Genomic DNA, 15,769 nt, shown 5'->3' on the forward strand with positions numbered 1-15,769 from the left:
GTATACATTTTTGGAAAAATTTTATGTTAAATTTAATACATTTCACTTTTCTTAAATAGTCTGTTCTTGTGTTAATTAAATACAAGAGCATATATCACTATACTGGATCTTTTTTGTGGTATTCGTAAAATTCACGTAAGTACTTTGATACGCGTATATCTCTTTATATAGAATCTCGATCAAACAAATATCTTAGACGTATAAGGTAGACTTCCACTACAATGCCTTACTGATGAGTCCAGTAGCGGAAGCCGGGACGAAACGCCAAAAATCAAATGATATTCTTCATAGTATATTAGAATAAATTGATGAATATGGTCACATTCAGGACCGAAAAACGTTTATTTAATTGAATTATATTAAAGACAATTTCTCACAAAAAAAGATCCAGTATAGTTCATTATTTACTGTATCTTAGTTTATTTTCAACCACGTATAATCAATTAATATAGTTTTAAATACAAGATTTTGTAAGCAAAGTGGAAGTACGTATATTTTTTCAATAAAATCAACATTTAGGATATGTTAAATTAATACATATTTTATTTATTTATTTTGACTTTTTAACGTTTCAAAATATTTATGATTATTTTAACATGGAATATTCAAATAACATTCAACACAAACTTTTAACGAGAACTTGAGTGAACCAGTTTTAACGAAATGTGTCTTACTGTGTACAGAAATTTTACTTAAAGAAATACAAGTATAATGTTCTAGTGTTAGTTAGTTATTACTACCGCGACATATGTCTCAGAAACATTGGTATAACGTTCACGGTAATAGCAGAGTGTAATACGAATATAACGTGTCGCAACGCATAAATGTCACAATCGACTAACTTTACATGGCGTTTCCTGCATTTAGAACGTACCTTGGAAAGTACGACCGTGTGTCGCGTATGTGGTGGTTTCAATAGATCGGCGAAAGGCATCAGGACCATACAGATCGATAAAGCACAATTATATGAATATAGGACGTGTGTATACTTTCCAATCGCGATAATATCGCAGCAATATTGCTTAGAGGAATCCGCACAATTTGAAATGCATTCTCTAAAAGCTGTTCTTTTTCTAGGAAAGATCAGGCAAGGCCGATCTTTACATTCCACGACGTTACGAAATTCCGAGCGATTATGACCGAAACGTGAAACCACAATCGATTCGTCTCCTATACTATTTTTAATTCCGAGAAGTACAATGAAGTATCTCTTTCTCTCTTCGCTCTTTCACCTCTGTCTTTCTCGTAATTTCTTGCAACTCGCTCGTTAGGTAGCAATTAACAAACACTACGTCTCCGGAGAACGTAATCGTGTTTATTTTCGATCATTGAAGCGAGACACTTGAGACTGGTTTGTGTTCCCTATCGTTGCGCCGTTTAGACTTCAACTCGAGAGGAACGAGAATGACTTCTTGCACTACGTCGTCATCGTCAAATCAGTCTACGACGAGGAAATCCCTGTTTTCGCTCTTGCGGAAAACATCTTGGATCATTCCGCTCAGACTCCGCGAAACCATTCGATCCGATCCAGTGCGCGATTTTTTGTACGCTAAATAATCAATTTATCTTTAGCAAAGTAAATCTTTGACGTAAATTAAATATAGTATCAAAATAACATATTACAAAATAAATCAGTCTAAATAAAGAATTCTAAATACATGTTGTTGAAAGTTAAACGGATATTAATGAATTTAAACAAGCATAATATCTCGAAAGGAATTAATAAACTTGTAATTTTCGGAACAACAATAGTAATGTAAGATAATGATAAGGAAATCATCAATCATACGCCAATCGATGCACAATTAAATGATTCACTCTCATCTGCAATTATATTTTTGACCTATTGGTGTGTATTCTTTATATTTTTTATCTATCCATGTTTTTTTTACTGTTTCTATGCTTTTAAAAAATGTGGAAGAAATTTGAGATTACTTTTCAACATTTCTATTATATTATCAAGTAGCCTTTTAACTTAAATACCTATTAAAACCTTTGTTTAATAAAAATTAAAAATTAGGAAAAAATTGGAAAATAAAAATTTGCTTGTGCCAGAATGAGATCCAGATTGCGAGCGAAAGGCTAATTACCGAAAATAGATGACTGTATATATTTTCAGAAGGGAAGGGAAAACTGGTAATATATTGAGGTGCATACATGCTATTTTACGAGCGAACACAAGAGAGAATAAGCGAGAAGAAAACAGGCGCGTGGTCAAAGATAACAATTCTACAAACGTAATACACGCTGGTGCACAACGGTGCACGGACCGCTCTTCTTTTTTTCTTCCCCTTTCTTCATCTTTTTCTACTCCCTCACCGACCGCAGACTTCGAGACTCCGCAGCGAGGCTGCGGCTTTTGTTATGAAATAGACTTGAAAGCGAAATGCTCTTTCTCGCTGTTTCTGTCCCTCGCACGGTACCCCTCGGAGAATGTTTCTCCTTACCATTCGACTCGTAGCGTCAACTCGTACCGTTCAGCTCGCGTACCTAGCCTTGCTTTCGAGACCCAATCCCATGTCAACCCGGACGGTCGTTATAGTCGTCGGCTTGGCGAGCCTTGTGCCGCCTATATTTCTGGTTGAAAGAGAAATTACGATTGTTCCTACTCCGTCAGACGGAGTTGCTTTATTCTTGTGGCGATAACTTTACACCGTGTTAAACTCTAAGTGCTATGGTCTTGCGTGACTTCAAAGAGCATTTTAATTAAATAATTGAAGTGCCCGAGATAATAGAGTTATATTACGTAGCAAGAAAATGCATTACTTTAATTTATGTAAAAATTATACACTTTGCTTCTCTCTGAATATCGTAAATACATAAATGTGCAATAAGCGCGGCTACATGAATTGCTCATCGTGGTAACGCATCAAATTTTTCAGACTCCACGAGCAAATTATAACAACCAATTACCTATCGCGCAAAATATATTATCTCATTCGCTATATAATCGCAGCGATATCGAAGTAGATTAAAGAAACGATAGTTTCACGCTAGTGCCCTACAAATACCAGAGAGAAGGAACTCGTATTCTCCACTTCGCGCCACATTCCAGACACCGCCGGCGAGTGACTTATACCGGACGATAACATGCGTTACACTATTTCACCAGCGAGAGCGGCGAAGAGCGCTTTCAGAATCGTGTTCGCGGACACAATTACGATAATGAATTAATACTCGTCTTTGAGAAGGGGGGAGGGGGGGTCTCCCCCGTGTATATATCGCGCACGTACCGCGACGCACCGGTCGGCACGTGATTAAATTCTTCGTGTTCCCCCCGACGGGTATACCTGCACCCTTGGCGCGATGCCATAACTCAATGAACCGTACGCGATATCTTTCCCCGCGAGCGCGCCGATATCAGAGCCCCTCTCGCTCTCATCGGCGCTCTCGCACAATGTGCCCGTGCCCATTAATTTCAGGATCAAGGTGAACCGGTGCTCTCGTTTAAGTCCGCTCGATTAATCCCGGGAAACGGGCGTAATTATTTACGATGACCGCGGTGTCGTCCTGCACGCGTAGAAAAGAACCGCGCGCGATTTACGCACTTGCGTGCCGCCGCATGGCCGCGTGTTGTGCAATAAATGCGGGCGATACCATAAATCTCGCGCAACGGTGAATACGAGGTGATTCCGCCCGACGTAATCACGGTAGCAGTATTCCTTTGCGCTTCGTCGTTAGGCGATAGTGTAAATGAGCTCATTAAGCACGAATTAATCGGCTAATCTCGGCGCGGTCGCGTTCGAAAGTGTAATCGATAGGAAACACTTATCAAGATGCTTTATCTAAGATCTCGCAACGCATCGGGACCTATCTGTTATTCGCTAATATTCTAAGTATCGTGGCGGTAACGCCTCGTTAACTCTGTGTACTTGAAAAGCAGGGGGGAGAAAGTGTGTATCTTAAATTATTAGCCTTATCCTTCAAAACTCGTTGGAAGAAACTTCGCTTGTGCGTGCAATTACGAGGCATTTTTAAATGAACCGGCCCATTACATCGATCTCGTTCTGAACATTTGTTATACGTTATGTAAACGTTATACTATGTTACGTACACGGAAAAGACGGTTTCGCTGAAATGTCTAAAAACAATATTGTAGATCGATCAAATTGATTACGCTGAAATGTCAAAACTTTTTGCAGCATCATGCATTGAGAATTCCTATACGTAATTATTTTTATTCCCAACAAAATTATTTTCAAATTATACTTCAACAAAACTGCTTTTTCTATGAATATATATTGTTAAAAAAGCAATTAAATTATTTTTGCGATTAAAAAGGATAGTGGATTATAATATTATCTCTCTAATGATACTTGAAAATATTATATTTTTATATTATTACGTCATCGCGAAATATCGTGTTTATCGTATTTCAGAGTTCCACGTAATTATTTTGATGCTCCAATAAAATTATTTTCAGATTTCTATCTAGTTAGATCGTAGCACATCTAGCAAAGTCGTTCTATGTACGAAATTGTGACATATTACCGATCTCGTCCTGTAACTTTTGAAAACCGCTTTACGTCACTGATGAAACATGTTTCGTAGCGTATAATCGAAGTGAAGTTTAATAGATTGGCCGATATCGAGTCCCATCAGCGACAGATCGATTTGACATCGAGATTTTTTGCGCAATGGTTTTGGAAAGCTTGTCAGCGATTGTGTATATCGACAACGACGATGACTTTGCGGTCGCTCACTGCGCGTCCACGACAGCTAACTTTCCTACTGGGCTTCTCAACTAACTTCGTACTTCTATTAGTGATCGCGCACGTGCGCTACTTCGCAATGTATCGACAGTGATTGAGAGAACGGTACTGTGGAACAAATGAGGTGAGAGTTCAGTTTGCGTATCCGCAGGGAATCTAAGCGTTGTTGCAGTTGTAAGCGGCCATAATCACGATTTTATATCGGTCAATTGAGAACTTGATATGAAAAAGACAGACAAAGGCAACCGTGAACGTGGGCTTAAAGATATTAAGGTAGATTACTCTTTTAGATAAAAGCTGTTTGCTTTGAAAAAATACGAGCGGAATACTCTTTGTTCATACGTTTTCAGTTTGTGTATCTATGACGTATCCACAGGAAATCTAAGCATTGTAGTCATAAGTATAGTTAATCACGATTTTATATCGATTGAGAATTTGACACGAAAAAGGCAGACGTATAGGCGAAATTAAGATATTGGGACAGAGAAAGGACTCTTTCAGTTGAAAAAGTACAGAATACTCTTTGTCCATAGTTGGACTTTGTCCGTTGATTCATAGTGGCGACTACGATACGGCGAAACCTTTTAGTATGTCGGCGTCGCGACGAGAAACGCGTCGATGTGTCGTCTGCAGCCTAGCTTAGCGCGTAAAAGCGGCTACTAACGAACATGTGCATGCACGAGCACGCGGCCGCGGCATGGCAGTGTTAATGTACATTGCATAAAATATGACGAGAGGAGCGGTTGTGCAGGGTTCGTGCCATCCATTGCGAATAGCGGCTGCCGGTGCAGCGCGCGGCTGTGTGTTGCCCCTCGGTAAACACTGTCATTATAATTCAATTTAATATTAATTTGTACTCGTCCCTGCAAGCGGTGCTCATTCTACGAAAGCGGACCGGGAGAAGGCAGACGTGAAAAGATTGCGCGATCATCGTTCCCTCGATGAAGATCTCGCGATGTAACGTAGGAAAGCGCGAGTGGGAATGAGAGGCGCAAAATATGCGGATAAACGGACGAATATGTGGAATTAGAGTCTCTTATTTCAATCGTTATGAGTTATGAGAATCTCGAAGGAAATTAATTTAAATATATATATACATTTTTTTAATTAATTAATTTTTTAACAAGACACACTCATATATAATAAATGGGATAATATTCAAATGTAATTTATATCGCTCTTTTATCGTTCATAATTAGAATGTATTACTTACTTATCGAAATAAAATAAAGAAATATATAATGTATTCGAGAAATATCTGAGGGCAGTTTCCGAAGGGAAAAAAGAATCAAAACGAAAAGAAGGGATTTAGGATCCTGTTACAATCGCCGAATCGCGAAACTGACAAGTTGATCTGAGATGGACGACGTGCGACCAGTTTTTAAAGACGGCACTCCCAATTAGTAATTATTGAGACGTTTGAGCGATCGGCGCGGAATTTTAAGGAGGTTACTCGCGAAGCGATTATTCTCATGAAAATATTCGGCCTTGAGATAGTGGATTTTATGATCATCGTCAAATATACTGTCAAACATGTTTGACTCTTCAAATATTGACTAGAAATTTCTCATACTTTAATAGGATATGATTAATAGGAGTATATTCATAAGCGTCGCACAGCGTATATAAGTATTTATTGGAATATTTCGTCATTTGAACCAGAAAAGATATCATTTATAAATCATAAATGTCTTATTTTGTAATGGTTCTGAGAAGTCTTATGTTTAGATTTTGAATTAATGGATATATTATATACGCGAGGAAAACATTTATTAGGCCAGAAACAAGAGACGTTGTCGAAGGTTGAGAACCGTGGGCCACAGGATGATGGATGGTGGCGTTCTTGCTCGTTCATGAGGAAGTTATTACGGTTTGCAGGAGGTGGCTGCCAAGATGCAGAGACCAAGTCAAGGGTCGAGCGAGAAAAAAGAGTAGAATGTCGCGCGGTCCCCATGGCACGCGGTCCTCTCGAAACTTCTTGAAAAGTGCCTCTCGATTAAGTGGATCGCAGTAATTGGTTAATGATTGCTGGCAATTCTCGATGGTCGGTTCTCGCGCGATGCTCTTGCATCAAACATTCTTTCCTTTTCTCAGTTATTAAGTCGTACAATTTTGTTCCTTTTTAATTCGCGTAATAATTAAAAATCAAGTAATTAAATAAATGTGCAGAGAAGTAGATAAATAAATATATATAATTACGAATTATGTTTAATTATTGAACAGTTTTATAAATCGTTTTGCTGTAGATAAATTTATCTGATCACATAAAGTTACGGAGGATAAAAAAAAAATCGATTTAAAAACGAACGGAACAGAAGAAATCGCTCAAGAATATAGTAAATTGCGGTACCGGATGCACGGCGAGCTACTTATCGACGCTCGTTGATCTTAATGACGATGTGTGCCGGTCGTCGCCCACCGATAGACGAACCGTGTCGCAACGATCGACGTTTCCCTACCTCCCCCCCCTCCCCTCGTTCTTTCGCACGCCAGCTGATTTATCGATGTGCCCTCGAATTATATGCTGTGCAGCTCGACACCACGCGCGGCTTTCACCGACGACAACGATTACAGAGCCGTCGTGCTCCTTTTGTCTACTCGACGGGATTTCGACACCGGCTATGCCGATTGTTTTCTTTCGCTTCTAATCGCGACTATCGTGCGTACATATCGATATGCGTAACGACGCGATCGACGGTATGCCTGCACGACTCTTCGACGTGTCGTTTTATCGCAGTCGTAACTACTTCACTGAAGAATGCGTGCCGTCTGCAAAAATCGATAGCAATCGGTGGATACGAGGACATCGACTCTTGAGAACAATCCCTTCGTTTCTCCTAAAATTGGTTACGAGAATTCGATTGTTTGTCTAATTTCCATAAACGTAATAGGTCTAGACTGCGCATTCCTGATCTCAGGTCAATATAATTCATAGTCCGTTCTTATTTCAAGAACGTCTTAAGTAATGTCTTAAAATGCTAATATGATTTTATGATTAGTTTGCGATATTTCGAAACTATATTTAAGACGCCCTTAAATATAAGAATGAACTACAAATATCGATTTTTTAGCCTCATCGTTAGAAAGTATTGAACGGTATCTCTCTTTGGCATTTCCCTTTAACTCGATACTTTAGGTAGATAAATAGATAAAGACGCTTATTCATGGGCAAGCCCTCTGAGATTATAAAAATGGCAAGTAAAAAGAAAATGAAAATACATAGTAATAACATCTACGAAATAAAAAAAAGAAATACAAAGATACGAATAAAAAATAAAAAGAGAAAAAGAATGATAGGTATATTTCAGACTATACCTCACTTTTTCTAAACCGACAGTAACGACTTTATAGGAATGCATGGTTTAATCTTATTACGTCTATGTTAATTTAGAAGTTATTTCAAGTGAAAGAATTAAGGTTTTTAATTACTATGTGTTAAAAAATGTAAATTCATAATCTGTAAAGACAGTTCCTGACTGTGTCATGTAATGTCAACTTAAATCTCCGAATCCGTAGAGTAAAATTCCCAAGATGCGTTTTCTCCTTTTGGTGCCCTTCTCTAAACCGGCCTACGATTAACGCTTGCAATTTACGCGCGGAAGCCGCCTCGCTGCCTCGCCGTGCGACGCGACGTGCACTCGAAATGATTTATACGCGTTCCGTCTTTGTACGTGACGCGTCGTTTACCACCCGCTCTCCGGCGAAGATTAATTAACCCCGTGGCGTTTCGGGGAGAAACGTGTTCCGCCTTGAGCGCTTTTCGCGAGGCTGGCGCGGGGATCGGGGCCGTCGGCTTCGGTTTCTTAATCCAATTTCGTGGTGCATTAATCTAATTATGCCTAGGCATATGCACGTGACGTGCAATTATGCCGGCCGGTCGCACCGCTGGACCGCTTTCGTAATGTTACGGCGCGGCGCCCGGACGTCGGTCGGAGGAGCTGTCGGGTCGGCAAGAAACTCGTCCGCGCGCAGAGTGCCCCAGAACTGTCGGAGAGATGATGCCTTAAAGATAGAATCTTCTCTTGCAATTTGAAGTTAATTTATGTCTTAGGGAAAAAATCCGTGCCACGAGTGAAGAGAAATAAGGGCTTCCTCATGAATTCGTTCTCAGAAACGGAAATGAACATAGGTTGAGAGATTTGTTTTTCTTTTTCGATGAATAGAGCGCTTGATGAAATAATTTGCTTGAACTAAATTTCAATGCTTAATTATACCTACTTATAGAACGCTGATGTTCTAAAAAATTAAATCATAAGCATTTTTCTTTTTGGATATCTTTTTTATGATCTTTATTTGACATCTGTGAGGATTTCAAGAAACACAGATTATAATAAAGCTATTCAACAATAAAAATAAACTAAATGTAGTATAATATTTATACTATAGGAAGAATAAATTATGCCTTAGTAAGAATTCGAGATTTCTCTGAAAAGGTATGAAAGTATATCGCTTGTAAGTATCTATTGAAAGCATTATCGCGATATGAGATGAGAGCGTTAGATTCAATGATTCGCCAGCAAAACTTTCGCTTCGGCCCAATAGTGGGTACTAAGTTTCACATTAATTACATCATCGTTTTGCTGATCTCGTAATAGGAACCGCTTGCATTCAGATGTAACCGCGGAAGTTCACGCGCACGTTCACGCCAAGAAAGTATTTCAATAGAAAGAAAGAGAAGCGAGGGGTGAACGCGAAGTAGTATGTCGAATAACTTCCTAGAGGCGCGCCTGTCACGAAGCCCCGGGTCATTGGTCACCTCGTTCTTATCTCGCACTGTCTGCGGCCCATCTTGAAGGAGCTTATGCGCAGCGCCGTTGCACGGTTTACCGTAAACAAAATTAATCCATCTACCGCTTTCGTGATTATAGAAGCCGGTTTGCACGGGGAAAAATAGTAAATTTATCCTTCGAAAAAAATATTGGTCAATCTTATCTCATTATTAGTTATTAAACGGGATTTAAACGTAGTGACTGCGACATTATGTTCGCAATTATTTTACGTGATCTATAGATATAATTATGATAAGAAACTTTAAACTTGAAATTCTTTTGTTAATTGCATTACCATTACCACAACTGGTTCATAACGATCACACGTATCCATGATTTTTTTTATCAGTTAAGTGTTATACAAAATTAATTCCCACAATTAAAAGATAGTACGACCACAGAGAGAGAGGGGCATAACTTTTTCATAAAAAAATTTAGTATTTTTAATTCTATTTGTATATATAACATTATGAATTAATTTATTTTTGTATAACAGACTTAATGATAAAGAAAAAAAATGTTAATAATAGATAGAATCTGTTATTCAGGATTCTGGCTACGGCGTGTTGGAATTTTCACGTTGATGTTGAAGCGATTAGTTCACAAAATCGTTTAATCCAGACCACCGAGTTGATGCTTGCCAGGCGTCGAGTCACGATCGTTACTTTCTTTCAACGAGATTCTCTTTGGAGAAATCCGAAACAATCGTCGACACGCCCATCCCACGTACATCTATGCATGCGCTTCGTTAGGTAACGGCCAGGCTACAATGTTTCGTCGGGCGCATATAGATATTGTCTTAATGTAATGTAATAACCGTGAGCTATCGCAGTCATGAATTACTCCAAGAAAGTCTCGTCAAAGTTAGCACAATTATCTCGAATCATGCAGCCGTTTATCAAAACTAAAAGTATTTTAGCAAGCTTTTATTAAGATTTTCTTACGATCTTTTATTGTAATTTAATAACTTTTTTTTGCCAAAGTATGATATTGTACACGGAAAGAACTGTTTCGCTGAAATATTTGAAAATTTAACTAAATATAGATTTGAAAACATATTTTGTTAAACTATGAAAATAATTATGTATGACATTCAAACTGATTGCTAGAATATCAAAAATTGTTTTGCAACATTGCTTATAAAATATTTTTATTAAAATTGACAAAATTCTTTCCATTTATACAATTTGATAAAAAAATCTATGTGTAGGATACACGTTTCCGGTTTTCTATATTTCACATACTACTTTATTTGCTTCAATCTATATACTTCATCTGTTTCCTACATTTCACATCTGTTTCAATCTTCTAAATGCAATGTAGTATTATTCGGTCTGCTGTACTGCAAATTACTACAAAGCCATCGTATAGGTACATATATAAAAGGCGTATAAAGCTCTTACATTATTTTATGGATCATTGTGGTAATAGAAATTCTCAAGGCGATCACTTTTTGTCACCGTCCACTGACATTTCCGTGTTGATCTAAGCAAGCGTGAAGCCGCTTATTTGTGATACCGGGGATTGCAATGCGACGATCAGAATCATGACCGTTATTTTCCTCGGATGAGATTCTCTTTGGCGAGACAATCATAGGCACACCCATCCAGCAAGCGCATCATGTCTATTTTGTTTAATAGATAACTTACAACAAAGTTCCGGGCTATATGGACATCGCGTCGTGTTGCTCCATAAATATCTAGTATCCTGTTATTACTGCCAATTGCATTCTTACTCAATCCATTCTTTCCACTACTCGCAAAACGAGGTCGCGATTTTTTGTCTTAATCGAAATATATGTTTCACGAACTACCTTCGACTTATTTTCTTCTGTTTGAATCATTACAATTTGATTACGTTACAACTGATGTTTTGTTCACACAAGAAATATTATTTTTTATACCCTTATCTTTACCGTTAAATTTATGATGTCAAATTATATCCATTTTCTAATGTTTTTATATATATCGGTTTTTATATATATTACTCTTATTCAATATGTTGTCAATTTAACTGAAACAATATGGAGTTAAACAATTCAACTCAATAACATGTATTAGATAAACTTGACTTAAATTAACCTGTGTGAAGCTGGCCCCTCAATATTAAAAAATCGATTTTTTTTCTTTATGCATTCGTTTGCTCATCGTTTGCTCACGAATGCTCAGTTGGAATTTTCGTTTGCTCACCCTTAATTCAAAAGATATACGAAAATTATGTTTTGGGGGGCCAACTTCACATGGGTCTTAAATTAGTGTATATTATTTAGGTGCATATAGACGTTATGTACTTTGAAATGAAGCAACTCAACCATAGAGATAAACAAAATGTTATTTAATTCAAAAGATTGGGTTATTCATTGCTTTTCAAATATCTAACAATGTTGATATACGCGGTTTATTTTGCTTCTCATAAAGTTTTCTCATGATCGTTCTGCATCTTTTCCGCGAATGATGATCTTCATAGAGGGCAACGACGATGCAAAGGCAGTGCCCGCGGTACTGATTACCTGCCATTCGTAGTTTCGAGTGGTGACTGCCCTTGCTACGGAAATTATGAAACCGGTCCATAATTGGAACTTGACTAATGACAAGATGGGTCATTGCGTATATTATAGCCATGGATCGGCATTAGCTCTCGCGCGGGCGCAGGACGCTTCACGGAACTGCAATAGTACGCAACTGAGCTCCACGTGGGAAAGGATGCATTAAAAGTGCATCAAACGGGTGGGGAAATGGCGAGCGGTGCCGAAAGGCAGGCATTCGTCTGTCGAAATTAACATGGTAAAGGCGGGTACCTTTCATATTTTCGCAACAGAGATTAGTTATACGAGCTCTACTAACAGAAGCTTGGGGATTAATTATCATTATCATCTATATTATTATGGATGAGCAAGTAGAGTAGATAGAACTAAATTATATACATACTCTGCGTTTTATAATCTATGTTAAGAGAGCCTGTAACGCGTAGATTTCCCTATGATATTCTATGAAACGCATTTTTAATTTCAATATTTGAATCCACAGAAGAAAATATCTTTGAAGGTTATCAGCAAATTAGGATTAGAGATTAAATTGCAATATTTTCCAAGAATCGTGCCTGCTTCGCATACGCATGCGTCTTCATTATCATACACACCCAAACAAGTACGTCACGCAAAGTAGGTATTTAAAGCGTATGATCGTTCTCTTGCTTGCAGATGGAGCATAGAGGCGCGCCACGCGGGCAGCAGGAGCAGCAGTAGCGTTCAGCTATCCTTGGGGGCCTGATCGTCGGGCCCTGTCTCTCGGGCCCGATCTCGCGCGGGGGGACGCGGGATCGCGGAGGCGCCGCGCCGTGCCGGCCGAGCGACCGCGATGGCCGCGACCGACGGTCAGATCGTCGTCGCGGCGGCACGCTGGGCCGAGGAGGCGACGTATCTGCGTGAGTTCGTTTCCAAGTACCGTCTACCAGCCGTGATCAAGATCACGAAGGGCCAGTATGGCGGGCTGGGCGTGCCGACGCTACCGGCACCCAGCTTGCAGAGCACCGCGCTGCTGATATCGGCCGGCCGTCGGCGTAAAATCGTGGCGCAGGCGGTGAAGATCAAGGAGGGCCGCCGGGTGGTCGGTGTGGGGCCCAGACTGGCGATACCGGACTCGTACGCGGGCTACTTCGAGATCCTGAGCGAGGAAGGCCGAGCGGTGCGCGGCATCGAATCGGTGAGCGAGTTATCGCGAAGATGTCCGGAGGAAGGTGCTCTAGTGCGCGAGACCGTGCGCGGTATCGCCTGTCGGGTGGACGACGAGTCAGGTATCGTAGTACCGGAGGGTACGAGGACCCTCGCGGCTGGCGAGACGATCGTTACCGCCGGTGAAGTGGCGTTACCCGGTCGCGGCCGGTTTCTACGCTGCGTAGATTGTCACGGCGACAGCGTTTTGCTCGGAATGGATCAACGTGGACGTTTCAGCGCTCTGGCTCGCGAGGATAACATCAGCGGTGTGCACACCGCTAAGGCACTTCTCAGCAAACGTCTGCCACTCACCGTGAGACTGGTACACGGTCAACCGCCGCGAGGACTCAAGTCGTCGTCACAATTTGTGCCCGAGTTGAGGCTGCTGTCGACTTTCGAGGAGGAGCACGTGTTCGCGTTGCCGCTACAGAGGGAAGGTGCGGCGGTTGCGCTGCCGCTCGCGGCGCCGCTCAAGCTGGTGAAGGCGCGAAACGAGGAGGCACTCAGGTCGATGCAGGAGTTCACGAGGTTGGTGGAGCGCGCATCTCGTCTTGTTGCCGACGTGGCTGATCGAGCGCACGTGTTGGACGGTCGTCTGGGCGAGAGCAAGCCCTCCAGGCAAACGAGGAGTGGCTCAGGCTTCCTCAGAAGACCATCGACAAACTCGGATCACACACCGTTGAGCCACCATAGGAACAGCAGTGCTAGCCACCACCATCATCATCATCACTATCACAGCAACGGGCATCAACCGTCCTCCGGACACTCTGGGTATCGGGATGAGAACAGGGTACCGCCATCATCAGCTTGTACGGAAGAGTACGACGAAATCGATCAAATATACGACTACGTGCGCGGCTTTGCGCCGTTGCCGAAGAGCGTCAGGTCGCCCTACGAGAGTCCTCTCGCTACGGGCCAGGGGGGTTCGACTCCACCACTGACGCCGGTAACGGTGACGATCACACCCTTACTGGATGATCGACCGGAACCACCACCGATTGAGACGATACCGACGAAGAAGATCCAGGCGGAGAAGCGGACTAGACGTGCGGTCAAGGAAGCGCCGCAGCCGCGGGTGGAGAAGCCGCCGCTGGCGAAGCTCTACGTGAAGAACAGCGGCACTCAACGCGGACGACCGTTAATGAGGCAGAAGAGCGCATCGCCCTTGAAGGAAACGCCGCCGGGTTACAAGGGTGGTTCGCCACTTTTCAACATACGTTACAAGAGTCTGACGAATCTCCAACAGGCCATGGAGCTCGACGGCACGCTGGATTCCAGTCATTCGGGCGGAAGGACGTCGGGAGATTCCGGAGCGGGTGCCAAGCTGCCAGAGAAAAGGTATGCTTTTACCGATGTTAAGAAATGGTAAAAACATATGATATATATTTGTTAAATAATATATATGTTACATTTATATCAATTTGTAAAAGTGATTTTTAATAGATATAAAGATTTTTACTTCTGTGATTATTAGATACTTATTTTCCATTCTTTTATTAAATAAAGGGCGTAATTGAATGAATAATTTACTTTCCTTAGAGTTATTATCGTACTTTTACCATAATTTTAAGTTGTTACGGCATTATTTAAAAAATTAAATGAAGCTTTTTGATTATTATCACATTTTGGATTATTAAATGCACATATAAAATTACATATTTCCCATTTTTAAATATCTATATTTTCTTAAAATGTCTATCTTTTTAAATGTATATGTATTTGACTTTACCATGCATATTTTCTAAAATCTTTGGAGTGGAATCTCAGAGTGGTTTAATTTTCAATCTTTAAGAATAAGAGTTCATTCTTTAGAGTGTAATAACGCACTCTAAAAGTTTTAGAGAGCAATTTCAATTTATATTAGCCGAAATAGGATAATATTCCAATAACGTTTACGATAAGTTTTTATTTTATTTTCTCGATATTTTATAAAATCCAGATCGAGACGTTTAAGCAGGCCACGATCGCTGACGAATTTAGTCTGGGAGCTACGAGGTGGAAGCGGCCTCGGCTGCACGAGACCTGAGACTCCGCCACCCGCTACGACTGCACCGCTGCTACCGACTAAATGTGGGCCTCGTCTGGCTGTCACTGTCGTGGCACCGCGACGTGTCGGCACGCTCTACCTCTAACTCGTAAGCAGCAATTTTTTAAAGCCTTTTTAAACACATTGTTAATTTTTCAAATAATAAATTTCGCGAGGGAATGTTTCGTAAATATATTTCTGGAATAATAGCAAATTTTTTTTTAGCAAGATAAGAGAGAAAGAAATTTACGAAATTGAAATTGCGAATATGCTTTTGTGAAAAAGTACATTGCACGATTAGAGATCAGTTTCCGCTTTTGGAGAAAAATTGTGACCAGTTCTTCTCTCGAATTGAAACATTGCGTGCACGGTTATTTTCTGTACGTTCTTTATACGGACAATCTTCGTTTCCCGTATATCAGATGATATGCCGAGCGAGCGGTAAGACTATTTGTTGAACGGACATGCACGTCGCAATTAGCTATATTGAGGGAACACCGGTTACGATGTAGTTATAATGTACTTTGTCCGGGAAGGAGGACTGAATCGT

At 40.6% G+C, this 15,769-nt stretch overlaps 1 protein-coding gene across 1 annotated transcript; it reads left to right on the top strand.

Annotated features, from left to right (window-relative positions):
* Nucleotides 1-12,837: 12,837 nt before the first annotated feature.
* sano (CABIT domain-containing protein serrano) lies at nt 12,838-15,325 on the top strand. Its single transcript, XM_018545622.1, has 2 exons — nt 12,838-14,531; nt 15,133-15,325. Exons 1-2 carry the CDS (start codon nt 12,838-12,840, stop codon nt 15,323-15,325), a joined length of 1,887 nt encoding a protein of 628 aa, XP_018401124.1.
* Nucleotides 15,326-15,769: the final 444 nt, after the last annotated feature.

The sequence above is a fragment of the Cyphomyrmex costatus genome, unplaced genomic scaffold, assembly GCF_001594065.2.
Source record: "Cyphomyrmex costatus isolate MS0001 unplaced genomic scaffold, Ccosl1.0 scaffold5, whole genome shotgun sequence".
NCBI classification, from domain to species: Eukaryota; Metazoa; Arthropoda; class Insecta; order Hymenoptera; family Formicidae; genus Cyphomyrmex; species Cyphomyrmex costatus.

Excerpts from the sequence above, each read along its gene's own strand:
- sano (XM_018545622.1), top strand. The coding sequence starts at position 12,838 with ATGGCCGCGACCGACGGTCAGATCGTCGTCGCGGCGGCACGCTGGGCC. Across the intron at positions 14,532-15,132 it reads GCCAAGCTGCCAGAGAAAAG|ATCGAGACGTTTAAGCAGGC; the intron begins GTATGCTTTTAC and ends TATAAAATCCAG.